The sequence below is a fragment of the Danio aesculapii genome, chromosome 23 (assembly GCF_903798145.1).
Source record: "Danio aesculapii chromosome 23, fDanAes4.1, whole genome shotgun sequence".
NCBI lineage: Eukaryota > Metazoa > Chordata > Actinopteri > Cypriniformes > Danionidae > Danio > Danio aesculapii.
In genome coordinates this window covers 37037318-37065169 of record NC_079457.1, presented here as the reverse complement: position 1 = coordinate 37065169, position 27852 = coordinate 37037318, and the positions used below count along the sequence as shown (strand labels likewise).

At 33.9% G+C, this 27852-nt stretch overlaps 2 protein-coding genes across 2 annotated transcripts in view; both read right to left on the bottom strand.

Moving 5' to 3' along the window:
* The window catches only part of hck (HCK proto-oncogene, Src family tyrosine kinase), a 41749-nt gene extending 20451 nt beyond the window's left edge, over positions 1-21298 (bottom strand). Inside the window, exons 1-7 of the mRNA XM_056449074.1 lie at positions 20987-21298; positions 9781-9902; positions 6108-6147; positions 4261-4357; positions 4069-4164; positions 1790-1893; positions 1550-1696 (exon numbers count right to left, since the gene is read on the bottom strand). Of these exons, the coding sequence (XP_056305049.1) occupies positions 1550-1696; positions 1790-1893; positions 4069-4164; positions 4261-4357; positions 6108-6147; positions 9781-9894 (598 nt within the window). The 5' untranslated portion in view covers positions 9895-9902; positions 20987-21298. The remainder of the gene's footprint in view (positions 1-1549; positions 1697-1789; positions 1894-4068; positions 4165-4260; positions 4358-6107; positions 6148-9780; positions 9903-20986) is intronic.
* A 3925-nt stretch (positions 21299-25223) lies between these two features.
* rbbp8l (retinoblastoma binding protein 8-like) overlaps positions 25224-27852 on the bottom strand; it is a 28814-nt gene continuing 26185 nt past the window's right edge. The window contains exons 11-14 of the mRNA XM_056449165.1: positions 27471-27600; positions 27354-27388; positions 27159-27252; positions 25224-27081 (exon numbers count right to left, since the gene is read on the bottom strand). Of these exons, the coding sequence (XP_056305140.1) occupies positions 26996-27081; positions 27159-27252; positions 27354-27388; positions 27471-27600 (345 nt within the window). The 3' untranslated portion in view covers positions 25224-26995. The remainder of the gene's footprint in view (positions 27082-27158; positions 27253-27353; positions 27389-27470; positions 27601-27852) is intronic.

Sequence of the window (27852 nt, the reverse complement as noted above, 5' to 3'; positions counted from 1 at the left end):
TTGCCATGGTGACAGTACATAATATTTTGCTAGATATTTTTCAAGATACTAGTATTCTTAAAAGCTTAAATTGCAATTTAAAAGTTTAACTAGGTTATACTAGGTATACTAGGTGTAATGATGGTTTGTTCTGTAGACGATCGGAAAAAAAATTGCTTAAGGGGGCTAATAATATTGAACATAAAAAAAATAAATAAATAAAAACTGCTTTTATTCTAGCTGAAATAAAACAAATAAGACTTTCTCCAAAAGAACAAAATATAGGAAATACTGTGAAAAAATCCTTGCTCTGTTAAACATCATTTGGGAAATATTTAAAAAAGAAAACAATTTGAAGAGGGTAAATAATAGGGATGCTCGGATCAGAATTTTTGCAGCCGATACGATTACCTATTGCTTGTTATGGTAATCGGCCGATACCCAGTACCGATTCTGATGCTTTAGGCTTTATATAACTTTGCCATTGCATAAAACACATTTTCCCTCATACCCCCACAGATAATTTATCTACTCACATGTTGTAGCTGCTGATGTATAATATATGCATGCGCACATGGGTCTTCTACTGCTTATAAACAAAAACTTGTGATCGGTTCATGAGATTGGCCAGATTAGCAAGTACCGTTCAAGTCATGAAATGGGATTATCGGCCGATCTCTGGCTGATCGATCGGAGCGTCCCTAAATAATTTTGACTTCAACTGCATTTATTGTACAATCATTATTTTTTTGAACACGTTAAGAGTTAAAGTCTGCTGAAGTACTGCGGATGTGAAGATTTATGTCTCAGTGCAGAAGTAAAAAATGTCATTTTGAGAAAAACGGTCTTTAAAAATACCAATTTGAATTGAAATTCACACAGAAAATAATTAAAAAGTTGACTCTGCTTTATTTGAGTTGACTCAACTTTTAACCCAAGTACTTTAATTAAGTTGAATTTAAGTTGAATTAAGTTAAGTCAACTCAAAAAATCAACATATTAAAGTTGATTTCAAAGTGCAATAAAAGAAACATTTAAAAGTGCATTTTGGATGTTATGTTTTTTAGTAGACCTGGGGTCCGTTCTTCGTACGTGAGTTACTCAAAAATCATATGAGAGCTGTTGTCATAGCAACTGTTCTGGCAGCCCAACCTGCTCAGAAGCAGGCTCATTTCATATAAACAGGATTAGATCGGGTCAGTTCAAGCAAAGATAATAGTGAAAGTATGTACCAAATTCTGATGTTTTCTTACAGTAGTAATTATATACACTTGTGAAAATAGTAAATATATTTTTTAAACTATATATAAAGTAAAACGTATATATATCAATAAAGCTTTTGCAATCTGCACTCCGAAATAAAAGTACAAAGAATGTCACCTGGTGGTTTAAAGAGAAAATTTATTGATATGGACTTTTTGATACAAACGTGTGCAATCGTTTTAGTACAATTTGAGTATGATAATTTCCACAATAATAATCAATAATCAACTTTTTTTTAAAGGAATAATAATAATTATTATAAACATTTTGCATATTCCAAGTCTAGATCTGTGCATTTTGTACTCACTCTTGTAGTGGGTGACCAGGTCCTGCAGGGTGTTGAATGTGATCCGTGGGGAAATATAGAAACCGCCATTATCCAGTGTGCGGATCTTATAATGCTTGACTGTATCAGCCTGATGGTCGCTGTCTCTCACAGACAGAGAGTAACTTCCTGAGAGGAAGAGGTTCACAGGTTTAGAAGAGCAGACCTGGTAGATGTTTGAAATACACACTATGACAAAATAACTAGACGTGCTAGACGTACCCTTGGTAGTCTCACTGTCTCTGATCATGAAGGAGCCTGTTTTGTTTCCAGTGGCCAACAGCTGTCTCTCTGCATCCTTCCTGCTGACACCTTTAAAAAACCACCTGAAAAAACATACAACCATATAATATAATATAATATAATATAATATAATATAATATAATATAATATAATATAATATAATATAATATAATATAATATAATATATAATATAAAATATAATATAATGTAATATAATATAATATAAAATATAATATAATATAATATAATATAATATAATATAAAATATAATATAATATAATATAATATAATATAATATAAAATATAATATAAAATATAATATAATATAATATAATATAATATAATATAATATAAAATATAATATAATATAATATAATATAATATAATATATAATATAATATAATATAATATAATATAATATAATATAATATAATATATAATATAATATAATATAATATAATATAATATATAGCTTTTTTATTATTTACATTTTTTTGGCATTTTTGTTGTTTGGAAGCTTATTTCTGCCACTGAATAATAATAATAATAATAATAATAATAATAATAATAATAATAATAATAATAATAATAATAATAATAATAATAATAATAATAATAATAATTTTTCTTCTAAGAAATGTGTGATATAAAACTTACATTTACAACTTTTTGTGCCAGAATTCAAACTTAATCAGTTGCAATTGTAAATGTATATACTGTACAGTTGAAGACCGAATTATTAGCCCCCCTGAATTATTAGCCCCCCTCTTTATTTTTTCCCCAATTTCTGTTTAACGGAGAGATTTTTTTTCAATATGTTTCTAAATTTTAATATCTCATCTCTAATAACTGATTTCTTTTATCTTTGCCATGATGACAATAAATAATATTTGACTAGATATTTTTCAAGACACTTCTATACAGTTTAAAGTGACATTTAAAGGCTTTAACTAGGTTAATTAGGTTAACTAGGCAGGTTAGGGTAATTAGGCAAGTTTTTGTATAATGATGGTTTGTTCTGTAGACTTTTGAAAAAATAAAGCTTAAAGTGGCTAATAAAATTGACCTTTAAATGGTTTTAAAAAAATAAAAAACGGCTTTTACTCTAGCCAGATTAAAACAAATAAGACTTTTTTTCCAGAAGAAAAAATATTATCAGACGTACTGTGAAAATTTCCTTGCTCTGTTAAACACCATTTGGGAAATATTTAAAAAAGTAAAGAAATTCAAAGGGGGGCTAATAGTTCTGACTTTTATAAGTCAGAATTGTGAGATCTTTCCTCAAAATTGAGGAACAAAAGAGTCTTCTGTTGTGAATTAATTCTGTTATTACAATCATTCATACATTTTTTTATTCAGTGCTGGAACTAAACCCAGCAGGAGCAATGACATCATGCAGTGCCTGAAAATCGGCTGATTTTCATCCATATAACTAATATGACCACTAGTTTCCACACAAAAATGTTGGGTTCCACAAAATTGATTTGTGTTGGGACAACATGAAGGAATTATGTTAACCTAACAATACACATTTAGTTAAGTACTACTATTTATTACTACTTAGTTTTTACAAATTTAAGTGGATTGAACATAAAACACTTAAGTTGTCCCGAAACAACTCAAGAATTGTGCTGTTTCAGCTTATTTTAAATAAACAGTTCGAACAAACAGCAAACGTCTTTTTTTTTAGTGCAGGGAGCAGGCCTTGCCACCATCTTTGCTTGGTGCAGAGCGTGAAACATATCTATTGGAACTGGAAGTTAATTGATTTTCAGATGCTGCGTAATATTATTGCACCAGCTTGGGCCATGGTCCTGCAGCAAAGTTCCTTGATTATTACACCAAAATAAGAGTATAGTTCCTAGCCATATTGGCCTAGAAAGTAGCAACCTTTTTCATCTGTGTAAATGATATAACTACATAAGAGTCAACCATTAAATATGAAAATTATCAAAAGACTTTGACCATTTTTGAGTGAGATGCTAATGGTCTGATCCAATTCAATGATTTATGCTAAGCTAAGCTAAAAGTGCTGCCGCTTGACCTGGCTTAAAGGATTCAAAAATGGTAATCCTCAACTGTTTAACTCTCAATGAGTCAATGAGCCTATTTTCAAAAATGTACCTTTAGCACAGCAATGTCAATACATGGCTACTCAAAAAGGTTAAGGTTAGGGTTAGGGTTACACCACACTTCTAATTTTCTATAAAAACATGTGTATCATTACACTGCATAAGCATTAAAAATTCTTCACTTACTCTTCAGTTTCCAGAGTATCTTTGGCAACATAGTTACTGGGGATGAAGCCCTCTTGACCAGTGCTGATGATTACTGCTTTCCACCACTCACCAGACCTAAACATACCAGATATTGATTGAGTCAATCAATTATTAATCAAAGCATAATTAATTATACAGCATGACTGTAAATTGCACTGTAATTCTTCTTACTCCTGCAGGATTCTGAGTCGATCTCCTTTCTTGAAGCCTAGGTCACCTTCATGCATGGCTTCATAGTCATACAGAGCTATGGCAATGTTCTCCGAAGCTGAACACGAATGGAATAATTAGTGTGAACAAGTTGTGATCACACATTCAGTTCTGAGTAACACAGAGCCTACTTTCACACAGTAGTGTTTACCACCAAAAATAAACATAGCATCAGTTTTTGAAGTGATCATTTACTGTATTAGATAAAGAAAAAAGTACATTAGCATTTGACCTGTTTAATATTAATTCTGTGCAAAAAAGGGGCAATCATTCATTTTTAACATGATTGAAAGATGACGCCCACTAAAACGTCATTCAGTATAACAATATAGCAAAAAAATCTTGTCAGGCATATTTAGAGATAATTTTTCACATAATATGCACAAATATGTTAAAATATTAATGGAAAATATTTATGGATCAAAGTGCAGTCGCAAAATAATAACTAGTTGTTCTTTTAAATCTTTATATTTTGCCACTATTCTTCAAACCACTAGGTTTTAGCCATTTGTCAGCAACATTTTTATTTTAAATAAATTGAAAATATTTTGGATTGGTTATTCTTTTACATTCAGGTTAGAATGAGTTAAAATTGTTTTAATTTACATTAATATTTCTGTTACGCTGAATGAAATGGAATGAAATTTCGCCCATATTAAAATGTTTTATTTTCACAAAAATTACTTGAAATATTAAAACAGACACTTTCTGTCACAATCACCAGTGATCTAATCCTGGCAGATTGCTGGTAAACACACAGATCGCATAGAACTACAAATCTCCCATTATATGGACTACAAGGTCCAGTCATGCACTGCAAACACACACCGGTTCCTAATCGTGGTTGATTGCTAACACAAAAAGCTGAAGATGTTCAGAACTGATGACATGGACTTTAAAAGCAGCACTGACACACACACTAGTTGCTGAGTCTTGTTAATCTGAATTGTGAACATTACAACATGTTTTCCTTGCCGGTTTTAACCCTCACCTTGTTTGGTAGTTAGTTAGTTAGTTAGTTAGTTAGTTAGTTAGTTAGTTAGTTAGTTAGTTAGTTAGTTAGTTTATGTTGTCTGTTGCCTGCCTTTTGACCTTTTGCCTGTTTATTGACCACAACTTTTTTTGTTTGCTTCTCATTGTGACCGTTGCTTGCCTCACCATTATTCTGAATAAATCCTGCTTTTGGTTCCACACTCCGTTGTCAGCATCCGCTTCACCTTACACTTTCTATGTAGGGCTGGGTAATATGGCAAAAACGCAATCTCGATAATTATCTTCCATATTGAACGATAACGATATATATTTCGATATAAGCTGTTAATGCTTCTGGGTTTCAAAGAGTACCCCAACAATGACTGAAGCCACAAAAATTAGAAGGTTCATTAAATGGCATAACATATTTTTGGCCAAAATTTGGTACATCTCTAAAATCAACACACTTTCAGATTGCCATTGTTGCACATTTCTACACATTTTTAGATCAATATAGAGTAAAAAAGTCCAGAGCTTATCATTGTTATTAACATAAAGTTTATCACAGCTCGATATAATATCGTTTATCGGCCCAGCCCTATTTCTAAGTATATAAGAAATCAATTTCATGTGGATACCAAAACTTTCTTTGACCCAAATTGAATGAAATAAGTTACAAAGAACTCTTTTCATGATCACCAAACACATTTAAAACCTTACTTTTCAATTTCAAAGTTCAAACATATGGGTTGTTGAATTTTCATATTTGATGTTAACCTAACATCCTGACTAAAACCTCTAACCAATGCACTATAATTAGATATAGTTTCACTTACTATCTGTCCCAGGAGTCTGTGCATTGGAGGTGGTTCTGTTCTGTGAAAAACAACAACAGTGCAGTACTTTAAGTCACCAGGCTAGACATTTCACTTCTCTTTTCTGAGAATAAAATACACAAACCCTCCATAAAGGAGATATCTGTTTAAACAAATAAACATAAAACTCTTTTTATGGTCATTATGTAAATCAGCCCAAAACCATGGAAGCGCACAGCCACTTAATAAATGATGCATATTTGAATATGTAAATACATTTTACATTTACATTTCTCATTTTAGGGTTAAATGCTCATTCAGCCATAAAGATTTTTAGAGTTTAAAAAATCATTCTAACTTTAAAAGAATTTCATAACACGTTCAGGATGATTTTGTATAAAGGATGAACAAATTAAAAAAGGACATTAAACAATTTAAACATTTAAAGTTGCAGAAACTGCAGCGTGTGCTTATCCTCCTTTTTTTCACATACAGTAAAAGCGGATGCAGCATTTGAAAATGTAATGTGTTTGTTTCCGTTGTCATTCGATTCTAGCTACATAACAGGTTGTTTTTTCTGCTTTGTGGTGCAAATTGGTATTTTTATTCCTCATTCACTCTTTAGATCATGACAGCACATCAAAGCACTTGTTGGAAAGTTATTAAAATTGGCACACAGATAAAAAAAAATCAGTCAAAACCACAGCACAGCACTTGGTGGATGAATTTTTCTTCCATTTTTCTTAGCCTACTATGTTTAATTTTAGTCATTTCACTTTAACGGCAATGAAATGAACATGTTCTTTGCCATAAAAAGTGAAAGTACTAAACCTACACACAGGAGGCTCAGAAAAAATGCACTTTCATGCACAAAATGCACAAAAAAAAGAAAATTTCAGATGGCACTTTCAAGTCTTTTTCATCTGAACTCTTCACTTATGTTTATGCTAATATATTTGAACTGTAAAACCTACATTAGCATGATGTTAAAAGAAAGATTCTGCTATTTTGATGTTTAGGAACTCCTAGCTATTTTGTCGAATTTTTACAATATTGGTCTATATGAATGGCAAGTGTTGTTCAGAAACTGATAAAGTTCCAGTGAAAGATTGATGTGACTATTTTTAATTTCATGAAGTTCCTTTAACAATATCGATAATGTAACTGAATCAAAATATAGTCCTTTAAATAGACCGAAGCATTTATTTAGTTGTTCAAGCATAAAATGAGATGAAAGACCATTATTAAAATTCCAGTGAAAGGTTCATATGACAACTTATAATTTCACGAGGTTCCTTTACCAGTCTCGACAATGTAATTTAATCAAAATATAGTCCTTTAAATAGACCTAAGCATTTATTTAGTTGTTCAAGCATAAAATGAGATGAAAGACCACTAATAAAGTTCCAGTGAAAGGTTCATGTGACTATTTTCAATTTCATGAGGTTCCTTTAACAGTATCGATAATGTAATTAAGTTAAAATATAGTCCTTCAAATAGATTGAAGCGTTCATTTAGTTGTTCAAGTATAAAACGAGATGAAAGACCGGTTTAACAGTGTCAGGAGCAACAGGTTAATAAAGAAAATCTATTGAAAATACTGTGTTCAAATAAATTTACATAATTAAAGACGTGGCATGGAACAATGGAATTTAGTGCAGTGCTTGCTGTGCGGTGTGAAACCCACTTTATATCATATCAGGCAATGAAGATCATTGATTTTAAACGAATAAGCTCTTAAATGTAGCAAATTCGTAATGGTCCACAGTTTGCCAGAAGTGCCTGAGCTGGCATATTCAAAATGCATATAGCCCATTGGAACAGTACATCATCAGACTGTATTGGCAAAAAAAAAAAAAAATCAATTACTTTTAGATAGTCCCAACTGTTAGAATAACGCACATATACATCTAATATAAAGTTTGCCTAATTGCCTTTTTAATACATAAACTTATATTGACAACCTATATATCATTTGCATATATCATGTATCATTTTCAAGTCTGAACTCAAAAAGTGGGGTAACAGTTATGGCAGGGGTGCCCAATACATCGATCACAATCTACTGGTCGATCGCAAAGGAAGCGTGGGTAGATCGCACGGCAATAAAAAATAGACATCAGCCTATTGTCCATCCTCACTGAAATTTGTCGCTTGATTGACATACATATACTGATATCTGACCTTTTGAGTACCATGGGAACCAAGCATGCACAAAAAAATGCGCCAACTTTGCTAAGTTACTAGTTTTGCAGCACTTAGCGAAGTTGGAGGTTAACTAAAATTTCGTTCCACCATGACTGATGGTCATTTGGTAGTGTGCTTGAAGCTGGCTATCAGCAGACACTCTGTGAACTATGCTTCCTTGGCTGATTCTATTCAGTGCAAGTCACAAGAGTAACGCCCCATTCACATGAGGTGTCAGCTTCAACGCTTCCCATTCACTTTGAATGGGTGACGTCAGGCATTGCCGAACTGCATGGTGGATCTGTCAGCACCACTTTAAAGGCGTTGCTCGCTGCAGAAGTTGGTACTTGCTCAACTTTTCAAGCACCGACGTTGTAGGCTATTGCACAATATGGGCTCATATAGTTAATATATAATGTACAAATACAGAATTCTCAATATGTTTATAAATAAATATATGTTTTGCATTTTTATATTATGTAGATCATTTCGACTTGGTCATTTTTTAAGTAGCTCGCAAAAGTGTGAGCACCCCTGAGTTAAGGGGTAGATGATTTCAGACTAAACTTGGTGTGTTATGATAACTATGTCCTGAAATTGTGGCACAAAGTCACGAAGATATAAAAATTTTAATCTGAATGGCTTCTAATCTGGCCCTAATTCATACCCTGTTTGTTATTTTGAACATCGCCTATTTTTTAAACTTAATTAAATGCTACAAAATGCTACACTCAATGAATGGATTGATTTATCATTGTTGGTAACTTCTGTTTGGCTCTATGCCCTTGTGGTCAATAATTATACATTTGTATACCTTGTTGTCAATAATAATTATTCAATTACATTTTAAAATCTAATAAATGGTTAAATGTGCCCATTGTGTGAGATTAGTCTTGATTGACTGCTTGGGTCATGATGAGAACATCAAAATCAGTTATGCTACAATATCTCTAATAATATGAAACTATTATTAACATGATAATAATAAAAAAACATATTCAGATTTGATGGCATGGTGCCAGAAAAGACCTGAAATTGTATTTATGAAGCTTTTACATATAATGGAACGTGTAAAACTCGTCAGGCCTCAACACACCACACCAATTTTGTGAACACATTGCTCAAAAGATAAACCATATTAGTAATGAATGTATTATTCCCAATTATTTTGGCTAAAATCATCTAAGAATGTCTTTAATTACTTGTTGTTCCTCCAATCATTCATGTTTTTGCATCCATGTGTGTATTTATCAGTATAGATGTGAACGGGCCTTTAATCAGATAAAAAAAAGTTCAAATGATATCGTACAGCTCTATTTTAGGTACAAATTCATAACTCCTTTTCAAAGAAAGTGGAAGTACAGTTTTCACAAAACTGTCACAAAATATGCTGAAACAACTGATAATTTAGTTTATCTCAACTCAGCACTTTTGCAGCAGAACTCATGATCAGAGTTAATCCGGAGACATGAAACACGTCTGGAATCCCCAAAGCGATTCCACTTACAGCTTTGCCCCCTGTTGTGGGGTCTTTGGTGTAATGTGCCACGTTGCGGTTGTCATCACTGTTCACTGATTTGCCAATAGGATCTTGCTCCGGTTTGGTCCCCACACAGCCCATGTTGAGGCCTGAAGAGTAAACCACATAGGAAAACAATCAGGTTCCTGTACATTAAAAAAAGCAAAAGAAAACAATATGCGAAACAAGGGCTGTTCTGAGTTCCCATTAAAACAACAAATTACAATGGAAAAATGAAGGCATCATACAATACAAGACACAATTTGTTTAAAACATGCTACTTTTTATGGGTTGGAAGCAAGTGGTAAAATAATACTTTTCAGATAACACCTCGAATATTACCATTGGATACCTTTACGAAAAAAAAAAAGTTCATTTTATTAGGTGTACTTAAATAATGTAGAAGTATATTTTAGGTAGCATTTAAGTAGCATGCTATATTTATTCAAGCATACAGCGTGGGCCCACTTTTAGTATATAAATGTATACTTTTAAGAAGGGACGCCGCTGGCGGCTACAGGCCCCTATGAGTGGGGGGAGGGGTGATAGGGGCGTGGTGTGGACAAAAGTGAATGAGGGGGATGTTGTTGCGGATGATATCGAAGAACTAGGAGGGGGGTTGGGATAAAAACTTGAACAAAATTAATAGAAACCAATAGTAACTCTAGTAGTAACTCTGGAGGACGCAAAACGGCATGAGCCATTAGAATCGTCCTAACTCACCCTGCGCCGCCCCCAAGTGTAACATTAGTATACTTTATGTGCACAACTCTGCAATAACGTTATACTTTATACTATGTACACTTTATAAAACTGTAATACTTTTAAAAATTAAATTATTAGTTCATAAAATGTGTCCCATGATCAGAATGGGGGAATTGTATTTAATAAACACAAATGCACACACATTAACGGAAACTTACGTCTCTGCATTTCTTAATTGTGCTTTACACAGGTGAGTGGGCTTGACAAACCACCTGTAGAAACATTGTTCTCTCTATATGCACCGGACACTTTACTTAAACTTCACCTTACAATGTTTATCTGTAAATGTACTAAATCATGTTGCACTACTTGATTTCTTCAACCTTTAATAAATATTTTATTTCATATTTTAAATATCTTAAATAACCTTAAATAAAAATGTTTTTTTCACAATATCGATCTGTCTTATATAAAAGTACTTGTATTAGATTATGTGTATACTTTAAGTATTTGAAGTTTATGTATAGGCATGGGACCATAACCAGTTTCAAGGTTTACCATGGTTTGGAAAAGTCAAGGTTTTAAAACCACTAAAAAATTTTTGCTATACTGTTCCCAAGGTATATGTAAGGTTTTTATGTGTTTTTTTATGTGTTGTAAAAGAATCAGTGCTTTTAAAGCTAACGAAAATAACAGAAGTCATTGATTTATTTTAATTATTTTGCCTGACATCTTGGCTTTTCCAAAATATTATAAATACTTCCTAAAATGAAATATATTGTGTTGAAAGGGGTGGGGTGGGGGCAGTTTGTAGAGCAGTTATTACAATACCGTGATATTTTTATCAAAGGTTATCATACGGTCAGAAAGTATACCGGCCCAGTTAGTAGTTAGTATAGTTAGATTACTGCTACAGTATATGCAACTTATGTACATGTTTAAAATGGCTCTTACACCCAGTGTTGTGTTTATATTTATGAGTATGATTATTTATGTAGCTCTGTGGTCCTGCGAGACACAACATTTCGTTCCACTGTATGTACACACATGAAGCGGAATGACAATAAAGCTCAACTTCACTTGAACTTGACCTGACATACACACACACACACACACACACACACAGTCAAACACATGCACACCCCACCCACATTACCTGGTGGTGCAGGGACTTGAACCGGAAACCCCTGTTTTCTAGTGTTTGAAAGCACAAATATGGACAAATTGTATAATTTAGAGTAGCCAAATTGGAATAAGCTGAAGTTAGTTTTTCAGCATATATTTACTTCAGACATTGTATATTTATGATGTGTGTTAGGCATGGGCTGGTATAGGATTCTGACGGTTGGATAACCTTGGATTAAAAAGTCACAGTTTTATTGTATTGTGATTACTGCTCTAAAATATGTTCTTTTTAAATGTCTGGATAAAAAACAAAAACTTTTTTTTTCTCTTTGAACATAATATATTTTAGTTTGAGAAACATTTCAAATATTTTAGGAATGTAAACATGTCAGGTTAAATAATTCAAATGAATTATTGAATTCTGCTCCGATTTCTTTACTTGAAAGGCATCTTTGGATATATTTTCTGCTAGAGATAATGTTGTCCTGAAAAAACAAAACAAAAAAGAATGTAAAAAAAATCTTAAATTAAACGTTTTGCGGTTTTAAAACCTTGACTTTTCCAAACCGCGGTAAACCTTGAAACCGGTTACTGTCCCATGTCTAGTGTATATTCCTCTGATTTTATTTTTTAGTTTGAAAGCAGTATCCTATCAGCACATTTGAATAAACTTCTTGTCCGTAAAGGAAGTACATTTTAGAGAAGTACCTAAAAAATAGACTGAAAGTATATTTTCTTACTTTTAGTTTAAACAAAACACTGACCTCGCACTTTTCTATTTCTTTTTCATAAGGGATATGTTTCTCAAAAGCTTCAGTTGAGTGGCACTGGCTGCTTCAATCTACTTAAAGAGAAAGTTCAACCAAAAATGAAAGTCCTGTAATCATTTACTCACCCTTGACTTGTTTTAAACCTTTATGAGTTTGTTTCTTCTGTTTAGGCATGGGACGATAACCAATTTCTAGGTTTAACACGGTTTGGAAAAGTCAAGGTTTTAAACCGCCAAAATGTTCTGCTGTACCGTTCCTGAGGTATGTGTAAAACATTTTTATTTACATTTTTATTTGAGTTTTTTAGGACAACAGTATCTCCAACAGAAAAGATATCCTAAGATGTTGTTTTAAATTATAAAGAAATCTATGTTTTTGAAACAAATGAAGACAGCAGAAGTAAAAGATTCATTTAAATTATTCAGCCTGACATTCCAGCAGGCATACAACATCATAAGGCGTTAATATTAGGTTAGATTTAGGTCGTGATGTCAGGTGACAAAAAATTCAATGTCTAGCCAGCGTCTAAGGAAAAAGTTATTTTGACGTCCAATAACGACATCAAATTACGTATTTGGTTGATTGTAGGTTGTGTTGGAAAGTAACCAAAATCCAATGTTTGAAAGATGTCCTAGTGGTAACGTCCACACAATGTCAAGGTGTAACTTGATGAGACATTGATATTTGGTTGATTTTAGGTTAATTTTAGGTTGGACGTTAAACATTGACGTCGGCCTGACGTTGGGTTCTGACGTCAACCCGATTTTTAATTCCAAACAAAATTCAACGTCCCCACGACATTGGGGTATAACGTCAATATGACGTCATTTTGATGTCCTGTGTCTGCAGGGATGTTTACTGTTTTTTTTTTTTTTTTTACTGTTTTTTCATGTTTACTATGTTAAATATTTCTCAAAATAAAATATATTGTGTTTATAGGGGAAAAAAAAGTTTTTGTTTTTTACTCAGACATTTAAAAAGAACATATTTTAGAGCAGTAATCACAATATCGTGAAACTGTGATATTTTTATCCAAGGTTATCATACCGTCAGAGTCTTATACCGGCCTATACCTACTTCTGTTGAAGACAAAAGATGTCTTACAGTATTTGTTTATTCTACTATGGAAGTGGGTGGTGATGGGTTTTCAGCTTTCTTCATACAGTATGAACTTATTTGTGTTTAACAGAAGAAATAAACTCATAAATGTTTGGGTCCACTCAAGGGTGAGTGTACAGTGGGTGAATTTTAAATTCTGTGTGAACTGTCCATTTAAGGTGATGTCTCTTTTGGGAAACACTTTGACTGATAAAAGTAGTGAAAGCCGAAATAACAGGTTTTTTGCCTTGACTTCCACGTTGTAGGCTGCAGTTCTCACTTGCTTGTGGTTTTGTCATTAACTTACTCACACATGCACATGCGGAAGCTGCTCAGTGGAAACTGTGGTTGGTTAAAGCCTAATGTTCAAAGCTGATTCAAATCAGCTAGCCTTTACACCCTTACACTAATTTTGAGTATCAGAACATGGAAGAAATTAACCAACCAAAACACTGCCTCCATTTCAAAGAGATTCCAGCTTTGGCCCTTAGTTCAAGCTAGTTTGCTTTACTGTAGAGTTTACCGGAAACCAAATGTTACTGAGCTCTTTGGCCTCTTTGTGGTTATCGCCACAACTTTGAGGACCTTTAAGTTGCATCTTGAATCAAACATTTGCAAGTCATGTGTTGACATGGCGTAGGATAATCTTTCTTTTTTTGTTTGATAATTAACTATTAGTCTGGACAAACATGCCCCCGAATAAAACCTCAACCAAAAAAACACACATACATCAATGGCTGGTTTGTTTGTCAAAGATAGAGATGTAAACAGTAGACATTTCACTTGAGAGTCTAACCGATGTAGCTGCGATCTGTTAAACTGAATGGTAATTCATGAATTTCTAGTAAAGTTGCATCCTTCAGTAGATGCAATAGCTTGAGAAATACTGTACGTGACGCATATTTGTTTCCCTTGAATGGTTCACCCATGTTCTGCTTTCCGCTTTTCTTTCTTTTTTTTTTAAACCCTGTGTTACTTTGGTTTGCATATGTTTTGGGTTTTTTTTAGTCTCATTGGCTGACTAAAAAGATCAGGGCCTGTGTGAAAAAGAAGTGCGCTTAATCATGTTGAAAGTGAACTTGTACAATCTTAAACAGATATAAACCAATTGTGATATATAAACTATTCATTCATTAATTTTCTTTTCAGCTTAGTCCCTTTTAATTTATCCGGGGTCACAACCCATCCCTGGGAAACATCCATACACACTCACAATCAATAACTACAGACAATTTAGCCTACCCAATTCACCTGTACCACATGTCTTTGGACTGTGGTGGAAACCGCAGCACCTGGAGGAAACCCACGTGAACGCAGGGAGAACATGCAAACTCCACACAGACCGACCCAGCCGAGGCTCAAACCAGCGACCTTCTTGCTGTGAGGCGACAGCACTACCTACTGTGCCACTGCGTCACCTTTATATAAACAATCTTGGATTGATATATAAACCTAATTGTGGATAATACAATTATTACATTTAAAAAGATGAATATTCTGTCATCATTTATTCACCTTCAAGATGTTCCTAACTGGTAAATGCTGGTAAATAATCTGCTGCTGGTCCCGATTAAACATATGTGACCCTGTACCACAAAACCTTAAGTTACACAGGTATATTTGTGAGAATAGCCCAAAAATGTTGAATGCTTTAAAATGATCGCTATCATTAGAATATTAAGCAAAGTTCTTACATAAAGACATTTAATAAATTTCCTCTCTTACATTAGCATCGCACATAGCTTAATTTGGACAACTTTAAAGCAGAGTTTCTCAACATTTTGACTTTTTTCAAAACTGTTCGATTGCAGGTTTTCAAATAGTTTTATCTCGACCAGTGTTGTAAAGTAACAAATTACAAATACTCAAATTACTGTAATTGAGTAGATTTTCTGACTAATTGTAATTTACGAAGTAGTTTTAAAAATGTATCGGTACTTTTTACTCCTACTACTATTTTCATTCAAATGTATTTTTTCTTGAAGAAAAATCAGTCCTGTGATTCTTGTCCAATCAAATTGCACATAGAAACTAAAGCACATCCTTTTGAACAACCTTATGACATGGATGCTTAATAAAGGCAGCAAACCGTTTTGAAGCATTAGAAGTGTCATAGAAGATGTCAAAAACCCTTATATTCAATGACGCAGAGACTGTTTAGACTGCCCAAATGGCCTTAAACAATCCCTAAATGCACTACAGAATGTTTCGTTTTCACACTCGCACAAATTGCATGTAAACCCATCAGCTGGTCACAGCATAAGACTACTCACTACTCTTGAGTTTTTATACTCATAGAGTAATATTTACTACAGGTACTTTTACTCTACTTGCACTACATTTTTGGCCAAGTAATGGTACTTTTAGTTGGTGTGATTTTCAACCCAGGCTCATTATGAAAACGTAGTCATGCGGATGTTTCTGTAGACTGCGAATTCTGTAGCCGGAGGTACTTATGGCTGCATTTCCTTTTTTTTAAACGAACGCTATGGGGCGGTGTGACGCCATTCCTTCTCACGCTTACCGGTTGACCGCTTACCCTGTGTCGAGGGTTTTGCCGCCACAACCAGTTTGTCCAGTTAGCTCGTCGTTTACGTAGGCAGACTTGAGACACAGAGAGGGTATAACCACGACGACGACGGGGTTTGAGTCCAGGGAAGAGCGGGTCCAGGTAAGACAAAAACAGAATCCAAAAAATAAAATGAACGAGTAAATAACAGGGTGAGAATGTGGTAAAATCTGAAAACGTGGTAAAAATCAGAAGGGCTTTTCTTTTTCTGGATGGCTTTTGTAAATCGTTGGTTGAGTTTTAGGGAAGTAAGTGGGTCGGCAAGTATATCGATAAAATTGGTTGGGTTTAGTGAAGGAGGAGGGTGGGTCTGTCTATTGGTCAGCCGGCCACTCAGTCATCCAGTCATTCAGCCAGTCAGACAGACGTTCGGTCGACAGTTGGGTTTACGTGAGAAAAGCAGGCGTGAACGGCGCTCGCGAGAGAAATTTGAGATACGAAAAAGTGCACACAGTGGCCTCTCGTGGATTCACGAAAACAAAAACTGCAAAAATATGTACCTCCCGGGATGTATTTTGCATTCTATAGAAACGTCCACGGGACTACGTTTTCAGAATGGATTCAGTACTCTTTCTACCATTGATCTTGACCAAATATTATCATATCCTAACAATCCATACATTTTTGAAAATTATTTTTTATTCAGGTGATCTCAATTTATAAAAAACATATCCTTATTACTGGTTTGTCCGAGGACACATTTGGTCACAAACATCCTTCAAATTGTGACCAACACAAAAAAATGAGCTCAAACAGATTTATAACAACTCCATAGTGAGAAATGTAGGGGAAAAGTTACTTTTAAAAGTAGTGCATTACAATTTTGAGTTACTTCCCCAAAAAATAACTAATTACGTTACTTTTTATGGAAAGTAATGTGTTATAATATTTTTGAGTTACTTTTCCTTACCTGACTAAGGTTGGATCTCTTGCAGGTGTTTTTTCACCATTTTTATAGAGAAGCTCTGCATTTAACAACCACCTAGTGTATATAACATACACCTTCATTTTCCTTTAATAAAATGTAGGATATTATATTTTGAGAACTTTCTGCGCCCAGAGCTATGCTCTATATACAGATTAATGACAGCATGTAAAGTAATGTGTTCGCTACTTTTGTACCTTTGTGTTATTAATTAAGTAAATTCATTTATATAGATCGCAATAAAGCCCAAGAGTGCTAACATGAAATAATTTACATTAAGGCAAAAGCAGATTTTAAACTTTTAAAATGTTTAATAACAAAATAAAAAATCTCCAAAATCAAAATAAATCTTTGAGCTTTATACATTGAATAAATTGCTTCACGTGACTTTAACAAATGTGTAATCTGTATGTGTATGTGTAATGTGTATCTTTCCCAAAAGAGAAAAAAATCTATATTACAAAACATAGCCGCTTCTACAGTAGACAGTGGCTGCACCCCCTTGACAATAAAAGCAATAACCATTTTTTTAGTTTAGTCAAATTAATTGTTTTACCTGGAGAATGTGAACTGATGTCAATCACTTGTTGTTTAGCTGTAGGTATTCGATATCATGTTTCTTGCAGTTGACAAGAGTTTTACTTACGCATAATCTACACTTAATAACAATCCACTTCTTTTCTTCGATTAGTTCAAAATAACAAGAATCCATTGCAAAAATGTAAGTCTCCAGCCTGCCATTGTTTCTGTTTCTTACTGTCTATAGTGATGACGGGCGATTCGCGAATGAATCGTTTGTTTTAACCGGGTCTTCAAAGTGAACCAGATGAACTAGTTCATTAAATTGAGTTGTCGTGAAACGGTTTGCGTCTTCACTACTAACATACCGGATACCCCCTCTGAATCGAAATAAACCAATATCCTGAGTTATTCAGTTAGTAGAACAGTACAGAGACTCATCTGCTGTGAAAAAAGTGACCTGAGGTTAATGATGAGTGCGAGCTGACTGTCTGTTCCCTCGCAGCACGCTCTCTCATTGAGTGTGTGATTCAACCTGACTAAGGTCATTTTATTCCGCATTATTTTTTGTAAAAACTAATTGAGTAAGGTAAAAAGTAACTCGCGTTACTTTTTTAAAAGTAACTCAAATAATATAACTTATTTTTAAAAGTAATGCGTTACTTTACTTTGGAAAAATAATATTATTATATAACGTGTGTTACTTATAACGTGTTACCCCCAACACAGATGGTCATTAAATAATGACAAGACGTACATTTTAGGGTGAACTGTCCCTTTAAATGTACTTAAAAAAGGTACAATTTTATATTTCTTAACATACTTTGGTACGCATTAAAAAATCCCATTTTCTTATAAAATAACATAATTATATGATATAATTACACTTATTATGGACTGACTAACACACTAAATCACTATAGTTTGCCTGTTTGTCAGTTTTCAAATGTGTACAAATATTGTTCCATCAATATTCAGCCTATATAATTATACTAAAGTGAAACATCATTATTCTTTTTTAAGGGTTGCTCTGTGCACCTTTAATAGAGTCTTTTAAATATTTAATCAAATGATTCTTCTTCTGAATAAGCCTGACAAGATATGCTTTGGTAAATAAACTATGGTAAAGTATTATGCTTTGCTTTTGATGTGCAAAAAGCCCTTTTTATTGTTGACTCTAATTTTTTTAATACCATAACAATCATCTGTTCAAAACCGTACTTGTTTTTCACAAGGCTGTTTTTAAAACCTTTACTCAGTTAGTCTCCTTTCAGTCAGGCTTCATCACAAGTGCATTTCCTTCTTCCGACTGAGAATCTGATTACTGATCATACCCTGAAGAAATTTCAGATTTGCCTTTACGACATCCCATCCAAAGATTGCCGTGTCCCTCAAAGCCCGGGAGGCCGAGAGGAACCACCTCCACCTTTTTTCCACATCAATGTGAGGAGACGAACTACAGCTCCCTCCATTTAACCGCACACATGCAAATATGCCATGCTACCTTCCTTGTTATAGGGCTCTCTCATTGTTTTTTGTTTTCTCTCCCTAGACACATATGTGCAGACTGTCACCATATACCGTAAAAACATATAACGGTGAAGTGTGCATTCTTTGTATCGATTTACATTCAGATGGATCCTCAGAGGAAGAGAAATGGTTCATCTGATAGGCTTGTTCTGTAAAACCAGTGGACTATGGAAGTAACAGAAAGGCAAGCTAAAGCGTGATATTTCAAAGAAACATGCAGGTTCCTCAAACCCAGGTGACTGCGATTAAACGCATTTACCAAATAATAGTAATAATAATAATTATAATAATATTAATACAAGTTCATATTTTAAATATGCATTAGTTTGAGTATGTTTATGTAGTGTGTTCAAATATCAAAACACTACCAGTATACAGTATATAATAGCGTACTAGGCTATACATTACCTCTGACTACATTGGCCCACTTTTTATTTCATAAAAGTATACTTTATATACAACCATATTAAATTTCGAGTACACACCTAGTTCACAACTTAGTTTGTATGACAGCTGTGTTATAATAAATATACTAATAAATACTGATGTTACCAGTTAAATATCCGTATAATTTTTACTTTAAGAAAGTTCACTTTAAAGTAAACTACTTGTAGTTTTTATAAATGTGTAAACAAGCATACGATTATTATTTTTAAAGTGTACTACATTTACATGTTAATGAGATACCTTAAAGAGTTTCTTTCTTCTGTTAAACACAAAAGAAGATATTTGAAAAATGTTGGAAAACTGTAACCATCGACTTCCATAGTATTTGCTTTCCTACTGGAAGTCAATGGTTGCAGGTTTTCAGCTGTCTTCAAAATATCTCCTTTTTGTGTTAAACAGAAGAAAGAAACACATAAAGGTTTGAAACCACTTGAGAGTGAGTACATAGTGAGTGAATTGTGATTTTTTTGGGGGTGAACTATCCCTTTCATTTTGTTTAAAATACGCTTTTAACTGTACTTTAAACAGATATGAAGATAATTCTCAAACACGCTACCAAAGAAGATCAGGTTCAGTTCCACTTAAACTGATACTACATTTAAATAGGACAGTATTAGAATAAACAGTAACACTTTACAGTAAGGTTGTATTAGGTTATATTAGTTAATGCACTTCCTAACATGAACAAACAATGAACAACACATTTATTACATTATTTATTAATGTTTGTTAATGCATATACAGTTCATTGTTGATTCATATTAACTCACAGTGCATTAACTAATGTTAACAAGCATGAATTCGTATTTTACTAATGCATTAAATGCTGTACTATCATTCATAAATGCTGTATAAGTATTGTACATAGTTCACGTTAGTAAATGAAACCTTTTTGTAAAGTGTAACCGAGTAAACACAACTACAAGACAAATATACCCGAATAGTTAAGTATTCTTATAAGTTTTCTATAATATAGTACAGACTAAGTGTACTTTTATTTAGCACATTCTAAGAAGTATGTAAAACCCGAAAGTATTTTCTGTTTAATCGCTGCATGCAAACTAATAGCACATTTGCATTTTTATTTTTGTAAAGACGAATGTTTAACCTTTTGGATTACTGTCTTTGTTTTTTAAAACATTTAAAATATTTATTCAGAAAATGTTATAACACGAGTGTAACTGAATCAGATAAACTATATAAACTCTTTCCAATTTAATATATAGTGTTTCAGATTCTAGACTACACAGAAATGGCAAAGCAGCCCGGAGAAGATATGAAAATCAATAAGACTGTTAAATTAACATTACATGCAAATTAGTGTCGCTGTCTTTTAGCTAGTTAGAAAATGTGAAAACGATGCTGAAAAAAATTAAAAGCAGCTTTAACAAAACGGTATTGACAATAAAAGTCGTTTGAACAAAATTTTCCACATGAACAGATTAAAATAATAGCGAGGATCCAGAAAAATTAAATGAAACACCACAACGCTTAAAGGGAACTCACCGCTTCACTCGCGATCCACTCAAAAGTTAAACTTCTTTAGGCTATTCACAAAATTTCGCCAAATCACCGACGAGCAGAAAATTTTACAGTGCCTTCACACCGGCTTCTCCATCACAGTGATGCGCTTCAGATAAGTGAATAGTGAGACTGTCGTGTCTGTTCTGCTCAACAGGGCGTGTCTCAAATACTGCTGAGATGCCTGATAACACTTTATAGCATAAGACGCTTTCCAAATCAGCTCAGTTCATACCGAAACACTAAGCCTACAAGACTCAAAACAAACTATTTACCACCAGAAATGTTCCAAGCGCATGCACTACGCCGAAAGTGTTGTCTAGGTAGGGAACTGAGTGAGTATTGAGCCACATCCTGTAGTCAGAGGAAATCTGTCATGAATATTCCGCTTCATTATCCGCGTGCCTGATTCACGCAACAAACTTTGTGTGCGTTTGTCAGTGTGTGTTAAAAGTTGCTAAAACTTTTAAAACCCTTTTTGCAAACTGCCTATATTTGACATGAAAAATATCCCAACATTTAAGGGATATAATAATTAAAGGGGCATGATAAAATACTAGAGGAAGATTTACAGAAGGTTTGCTTGAGAACAGATTAGAAGATTTGTGTGTACCTATTAGCACATAGTCTCACACACACGCACACGCACACGCACACACACACACACACGCACACACACACACACACACACACACACACACACAGATGTGTTATTGGAGTGGAAATAGACAAACAAACAGTTGGTCTGGCTTCAAGTTACATAAGGACTAGAAAAAAAAACCTGAGCCTCTAATAATCCCCTATCAGATCGTGGGATTAAACACACTCTCCTTTGAAAAGAGACAAAGCATGAGAGACATAAAAAGAAAATACAAAAATTACATCTTTTCTCTAATAATGAACACTAACATTAACCAAAACCATGCTCCATAACTATATACCATGAATATGCAGTGCAGTTACTTTTGAGAGATATATATTCTCACCGGCCACTTTATTAGGTACACCTTTTGCCTTCAGCTGAGGTACATCGAGGTATGCAGAAGAGGATCTCTGAACGTACAACACGTCGAACCTTGAAACAGATGGGTTACAGCAGCAGAAGACCACACCGGGTGCTACTCCTGTCAGCCAAGAACTGATGCTACAATTCGTGCAGGCTTACCACCAAAATTGGACGAAAGAAGATTGGAAAACCATGGTCTGATAATTCTTGATCTCTGCAACTTTCGGATTGTAGGGTCAGACTTTGGCGTCAACAACATGAAGGCATGGATCCATCCTGCCTTGAATCAATGGTTCAGGCTGGTGGTGGTGGTGTAATGGTGTGGGGGATATTTTCTTGGCACACTTTGGGCCCATTAGTACCAACTGAGCATCATGACAACACCACAGCCTACCTGAGTATTGTTGCTGACCATGTCTCTCATCATCTCTTTATGATCACAGTGAACCCATCTTCTGATGGCTACTTCCAGCAGGATAACATGCCATGTCATAAAGCGCAAATCATCTCAGACTGGTTTCTTGAACGTGACAACGAGTTCACTGTACTCAAATGGCCTCCACAGTTACCAGATCTGATGTGGTGGAACGGGAGATTTGCATCATGGATGTGCAGCCAACAAATCTGCAGCAACTGCGTGATGCAATCATGTCAATGTGGACCAAAAACCAAAATTGGATCCAACCTGGTTCTAGTATGGTGTACCTAATAAAGTGGCAAGTGAGTGTTTGATATGTTTGATATGTATATATATATATATATATATATATATATATATATATATATATATATATATATATATATATATATATATATATATATATATATATATGAGGCTACACACAGGAGTCTGAAAAAATGCTCATTTTAGAAGCAAATATTATTTACGATATTTAAAATATCAACGGCATTTAGAGGTTGTTGCATTTAAACTCTTCATTCATATAAACATTCATAAGAATTCTGTATGTGTTGCCCACTCTCTAAACCAAAGTTCATGAATTGTAAAATTCATAAAGCATGACAACAAACAATTAACATGTTCTAAGTTGTATTTATTTAGATGGACAAAAGATGTTTTTCCTGTTATTTACAGTGAAGCGTAGAATTTGAATAATAGCAATCTCCATACAGTATATTTCGCTAACTATAGATTTACCTCAGTTCGAAGCAAATGTACTTGACTAATTTAACAGCAATTATACAGAAAGTTAAGTTTTTTCTTCACAGTTTTACCCTTCCTCCTTTTACACACAGAAACGTTTTACAGCTGCAAGTGGAAAATTCACTATTACAAAATATATGCTTGACATCTCAAAAAAACCCAAAAGGGGAAGCCAAGGGTTTTACATTTTGTCACATCTACAAGAAGCAGGCCGTAGTGCTCAGACGAAGACAAAAATAGATGAGAAGTGACAGTTCTCGCATGGAAGAGAGAACGAACACAAACCAAAACGAGAAACATGACTACATGGCAGCATCACAACAAGAAAACCAGAAATTAATAATAACGTGTGGCATAAACGAAGAAAGAAAATCAACTGAATATAACAAGACAATCAGAAAAACAAACCAAAAAAAGAAGAAGTTTATTGACAGCCCCCCTTGTCAGTAAGAACAGCTGGCTTCCTGTTTGGCTAGAGCTGAATATTTCTGCCAAATACCAACTGAAGTAACATCACATTCATCTGCATTTCAGCATTTAAGGTGGTATGATTGATAGAGTTGAACATAATTAACAACATATCAAATATAATGCTGGGTTCATTCTGTTTGATGCACATGGACAGGTTAACAGTGTGCTTGGATTTTCTCAAATACATAAACATATCCAAGTCATTTATATATGTTTATATGCTATATTTTGATGTATCCGCCATCTTGGAACAGTCAATGTGTTGTCATTCACAGTAAAAAGAATGTCACAACTCACGCTTCCTCTAAGCTGCATTAGTATGTGGCCGTGCACCTCTGATAAAGACAGAAAATGCCATGCAAAGGATTTTACTCTAGTAAATGACACATAAGTTATCTTGTCCATCGTAATAATGTAAGTGCATGTCATAACAGGTGTCAACAAACCGGAAAGATTTTAAAATGAATGATTCATTCGTGAATACAACAGTTTCTTTGTGGTGTGGAAATACAATCTGGATGACAGAAAAAAACAAGTGATGAGGTACATCAGGTCTATAGCGTTAGAATTGTTAAACGCTGCTGACAGTATTTACAGAAAGACAATGATTTGCACTAGTCAGCAGCTGTAGTAGGAATGAGTTTTGGTTGCTCAATAATAATGGTCTCAAACTCAATTCCTGGAGGGCCGCAGCTCTGCATAGTTTAGCTCTAACCACCTCCAACTCACACCTGCTTAATAGTCTCTTGTAGACTTGAACACCTTGATTAGTTGCATCAGCGGCCCTCCAGGAATCGAGTTTGAGACCTATGCTCCATATGAATGGCAACACATGCCAATACATGTGAAATAATAAAACACGTCAAGTAAAATGTTATCAAGTTTTACAAAAGAATCCCTTGGTAAAGTGGTAGAAATTACAGTTGATGGACGCAGTATGCTAACAAATCTGTTTATTTATGTTGATTTAAATTCTTCACATTGATTTAATATTACAGGCCTAATGAACTGATCTCACTTGACAATAAGCAATTTAAAACCCCTATAGATAATCAGCGGGTGACACAGTGGCGCAGTGATAAGCACCATCGCCTTACAGCAAGAAGGTTGCTGGTTTGAGCCCCACCTGGGCCAGTTGGCATTTCTGTTTGGAGTTTGCATGTTCTTCATGTCATCGCATGGGGTGCTCCGGTTTTCCTCACAGTCATACGCTATAGGTGAATTGAGTAAATTGTCCGTAGTGTATGTGTGTATGTCCTGGTCTTCCAGGTCGGGGGTTGAGCGTTGGGCGACCCACCTCATAAAAACTAGATGTTATGAAACACCAACATGATGCAGCTAAATATGAACTTCGATATAAATGGCCCCGGGAGTAAAAATGTATATATAGTTAGAGGAAACATTGAATTTTGATGGTTTTATTTAATTACTGACCTTAGAAAACTCATTATGGTTATCCCAAACCACTCTGTTGAACTGCTTTATATTTCTTATAATATATATATATATATATATATATATATATATATATATATATATATATATATATATATATATATATATATATATTATAATAAGAAACTGAACTGTCCTGGGGTGCGTTTCCCAAAACAATGACATAACTCGTGGCTGAACTGTCATAGTGCGATGCATCATTTGGGAAAAGAACAATGTAGTGACGAGTGTTTCCCAAAACCGTAGATTCTCTGTTGCAGATCCAACGTTTGAACCATGTTAGTTATAACGTAAAACCTCCATAATGATGCTCTAAATTGGGTGATAACAACTTCTTTAGAGAAAAACCCATAATTTTTGGTCCAAATTATATTGTTTACCACACACTCACATTTAAAAAAAAAATCCAATATTAGTTTTGGTAAAAACATGCACTTGTTTTCCAAATTAATTGAAATATATGTAATCGACACATATAGGACCTGTTTCCTTTACAAATATTATTGAGAATATTCCATATAATATCACTAAGCTAACACGTATTCTAATCTCGTATATAAATTATAGAAATTGTTAATGGTTGTAAGCCTAATTTACAGTAGGCTACTTATTAAGAAATGAAAAAAAACCTTACCTAAAAAAAATAAATAATAATAAAAAAATAATAATAATAATAATTATTACTATTAAGTAGGATACAGTTTATTTATTTTTTATAAAAAATTTTGGAAAGTCTACTTTTAAAATTTGACACATTCAAACCACTGCAGAAATCTTCTAACCAACAGGCTCATGTCATATACAGCACAGATGCATTTCTGAATAAATAACCTACTATAAAGTAAAACCATTAACCTATGCTATATATTTTTGTTTTCACAAGTGTAAATTTTGCTTTTAAATAATAGGTCGCCTATAGCTTTCGTCATGAGCCACAGCTGTGTTCAAAATGGAATAAATGTTTTCAAAGTGCATGACGAAGGGAACGCGATTGTCAATACGAAGATCACTGAAACTGAACTGTAAAAATACTTTGAAAGCAAATTACACCTAAGAGTGAAATTGTTTTTTTAAATTATTCCAAGTTTAAATATTGGAGCGTTCTAAATGAATAGGGCATAGGGGGAATAACAGGGAATGGAACACAGTCAGAACCTATGCTTCTAACTACAGCTCTAGAGGTGTAGTTGGAAGCGTACAAGTTTGCGAATGTTCATTGGAACAACAGCTTTGGGAAATGCCAAATCTATGAACTATGTTTGTAACGACGCAACTTGCAACCTTAGTTAGCTGATGATGGTTTTCGGAAATGCACCCCTGCATGATATTTGGTTTAAATTATTTTTTAAAACAGAATTTCAGTGTACATATTGGTAAAATTGACAAATCACTGTAAAAATGCTTCCTTGGGAAGCAAAAAGTGCTTTATTTACTGAAACTGCTGCTTGAGATGGTTTAATATGACTGAAGTAGCTTACTTTAAAAAATGAATTGAATATTTCTATTCAATTTATTCTTTTTAACATTGAAGTGAAAACTGCTTGATATAACCACTTTCTGTATGTATTCTGTATAATTGGTATAAACGCTTTTGCTTAGGTTGCCAAAAAAATCCCAAAAATAAAAAATAAAATAAAAAAAATAAAGGGAGCATTGGTATTGCAACTTGAAATAGTTATATGAATCTGTGTTCTGAATGTGAGTGATCAACGTGTGTTTAACTTTTATTAACCATTTGGGAGCTAAATAAAAAAGTAACTATAGTTGAATCCAATACCTTTAAAAATACAAATAAAAAAAAGAATAAAAGGAAAATAAAAATTGTGTCCATGAACATGCTATTGAGAGCCATTAAACTTAAAAAAAAAAACCTGGGGCAATTACAAAAAGGAGACCTTCATCCTTGTTCTGGATCTGCATGGTTTCCTTGAGGTCCTCTGGTCAGCCGTATTCTCTTTTCTTTTTGTGAGCGAAAGGAAAGAGCTAAGACAGAACAACGAGTCAAAAGAGACATTTCAAAATGAAATGTATCAAATAACAGTTAATAAAAGTTAACTCACATTCAGAATCTTGACCAGATCTTTTTCTGCTTGCTTCAACATGGTTGTTCTCCTTCTCCTCTTGCTCTATTGCTTTGCTTCCAGAATCAACGACCTTCAAAATACAGTAGTTCAGTGACCAGAAAAAAGCAGAAGCTACAACTGAAACCTCAATTAAAATAGTATGCAGCATAATAACATCAATGCTTTGATTACCTGTCCTCCATGTTTAAGTGTTTCCATTACAACAACTGGAAGGCAAAGCAAAAAATTTAGACCTGGTTAATAAAGTTGCATTTAAGCTTAGCTAACTAATGAAAAATACAGCTTTACCTGGTTGGAGGGAAATAGTTAGTGATGGAACTTTCTTGTTCTCTGCGTTAATAGATGTTTCAGCTGCTGGAGATTGTTGATCTTCTTTTACCTCATCCTGTTCGATACGTCTTTCTTGTGCTTCCTCTGGCTGTGTAAAGTGAACGAAACACCACGGTTACTTTTATTTGTACACTCAGAGACCCCCGCCCATAACAAGATTCACAAAACATATTCACTTGTGGAGGCATTTTAGGTTAATTGTTTTCAAGTTGTGTTTATTTGTTCACTTTTTATTCAATTCATAACACAGAACAAGGAATCAGTACAATATTAAATGAAATATTTTATGTAAAACGAGGGAAGAGATTTATAAAAATGTGTGAAGTAATTCTTAATTTGT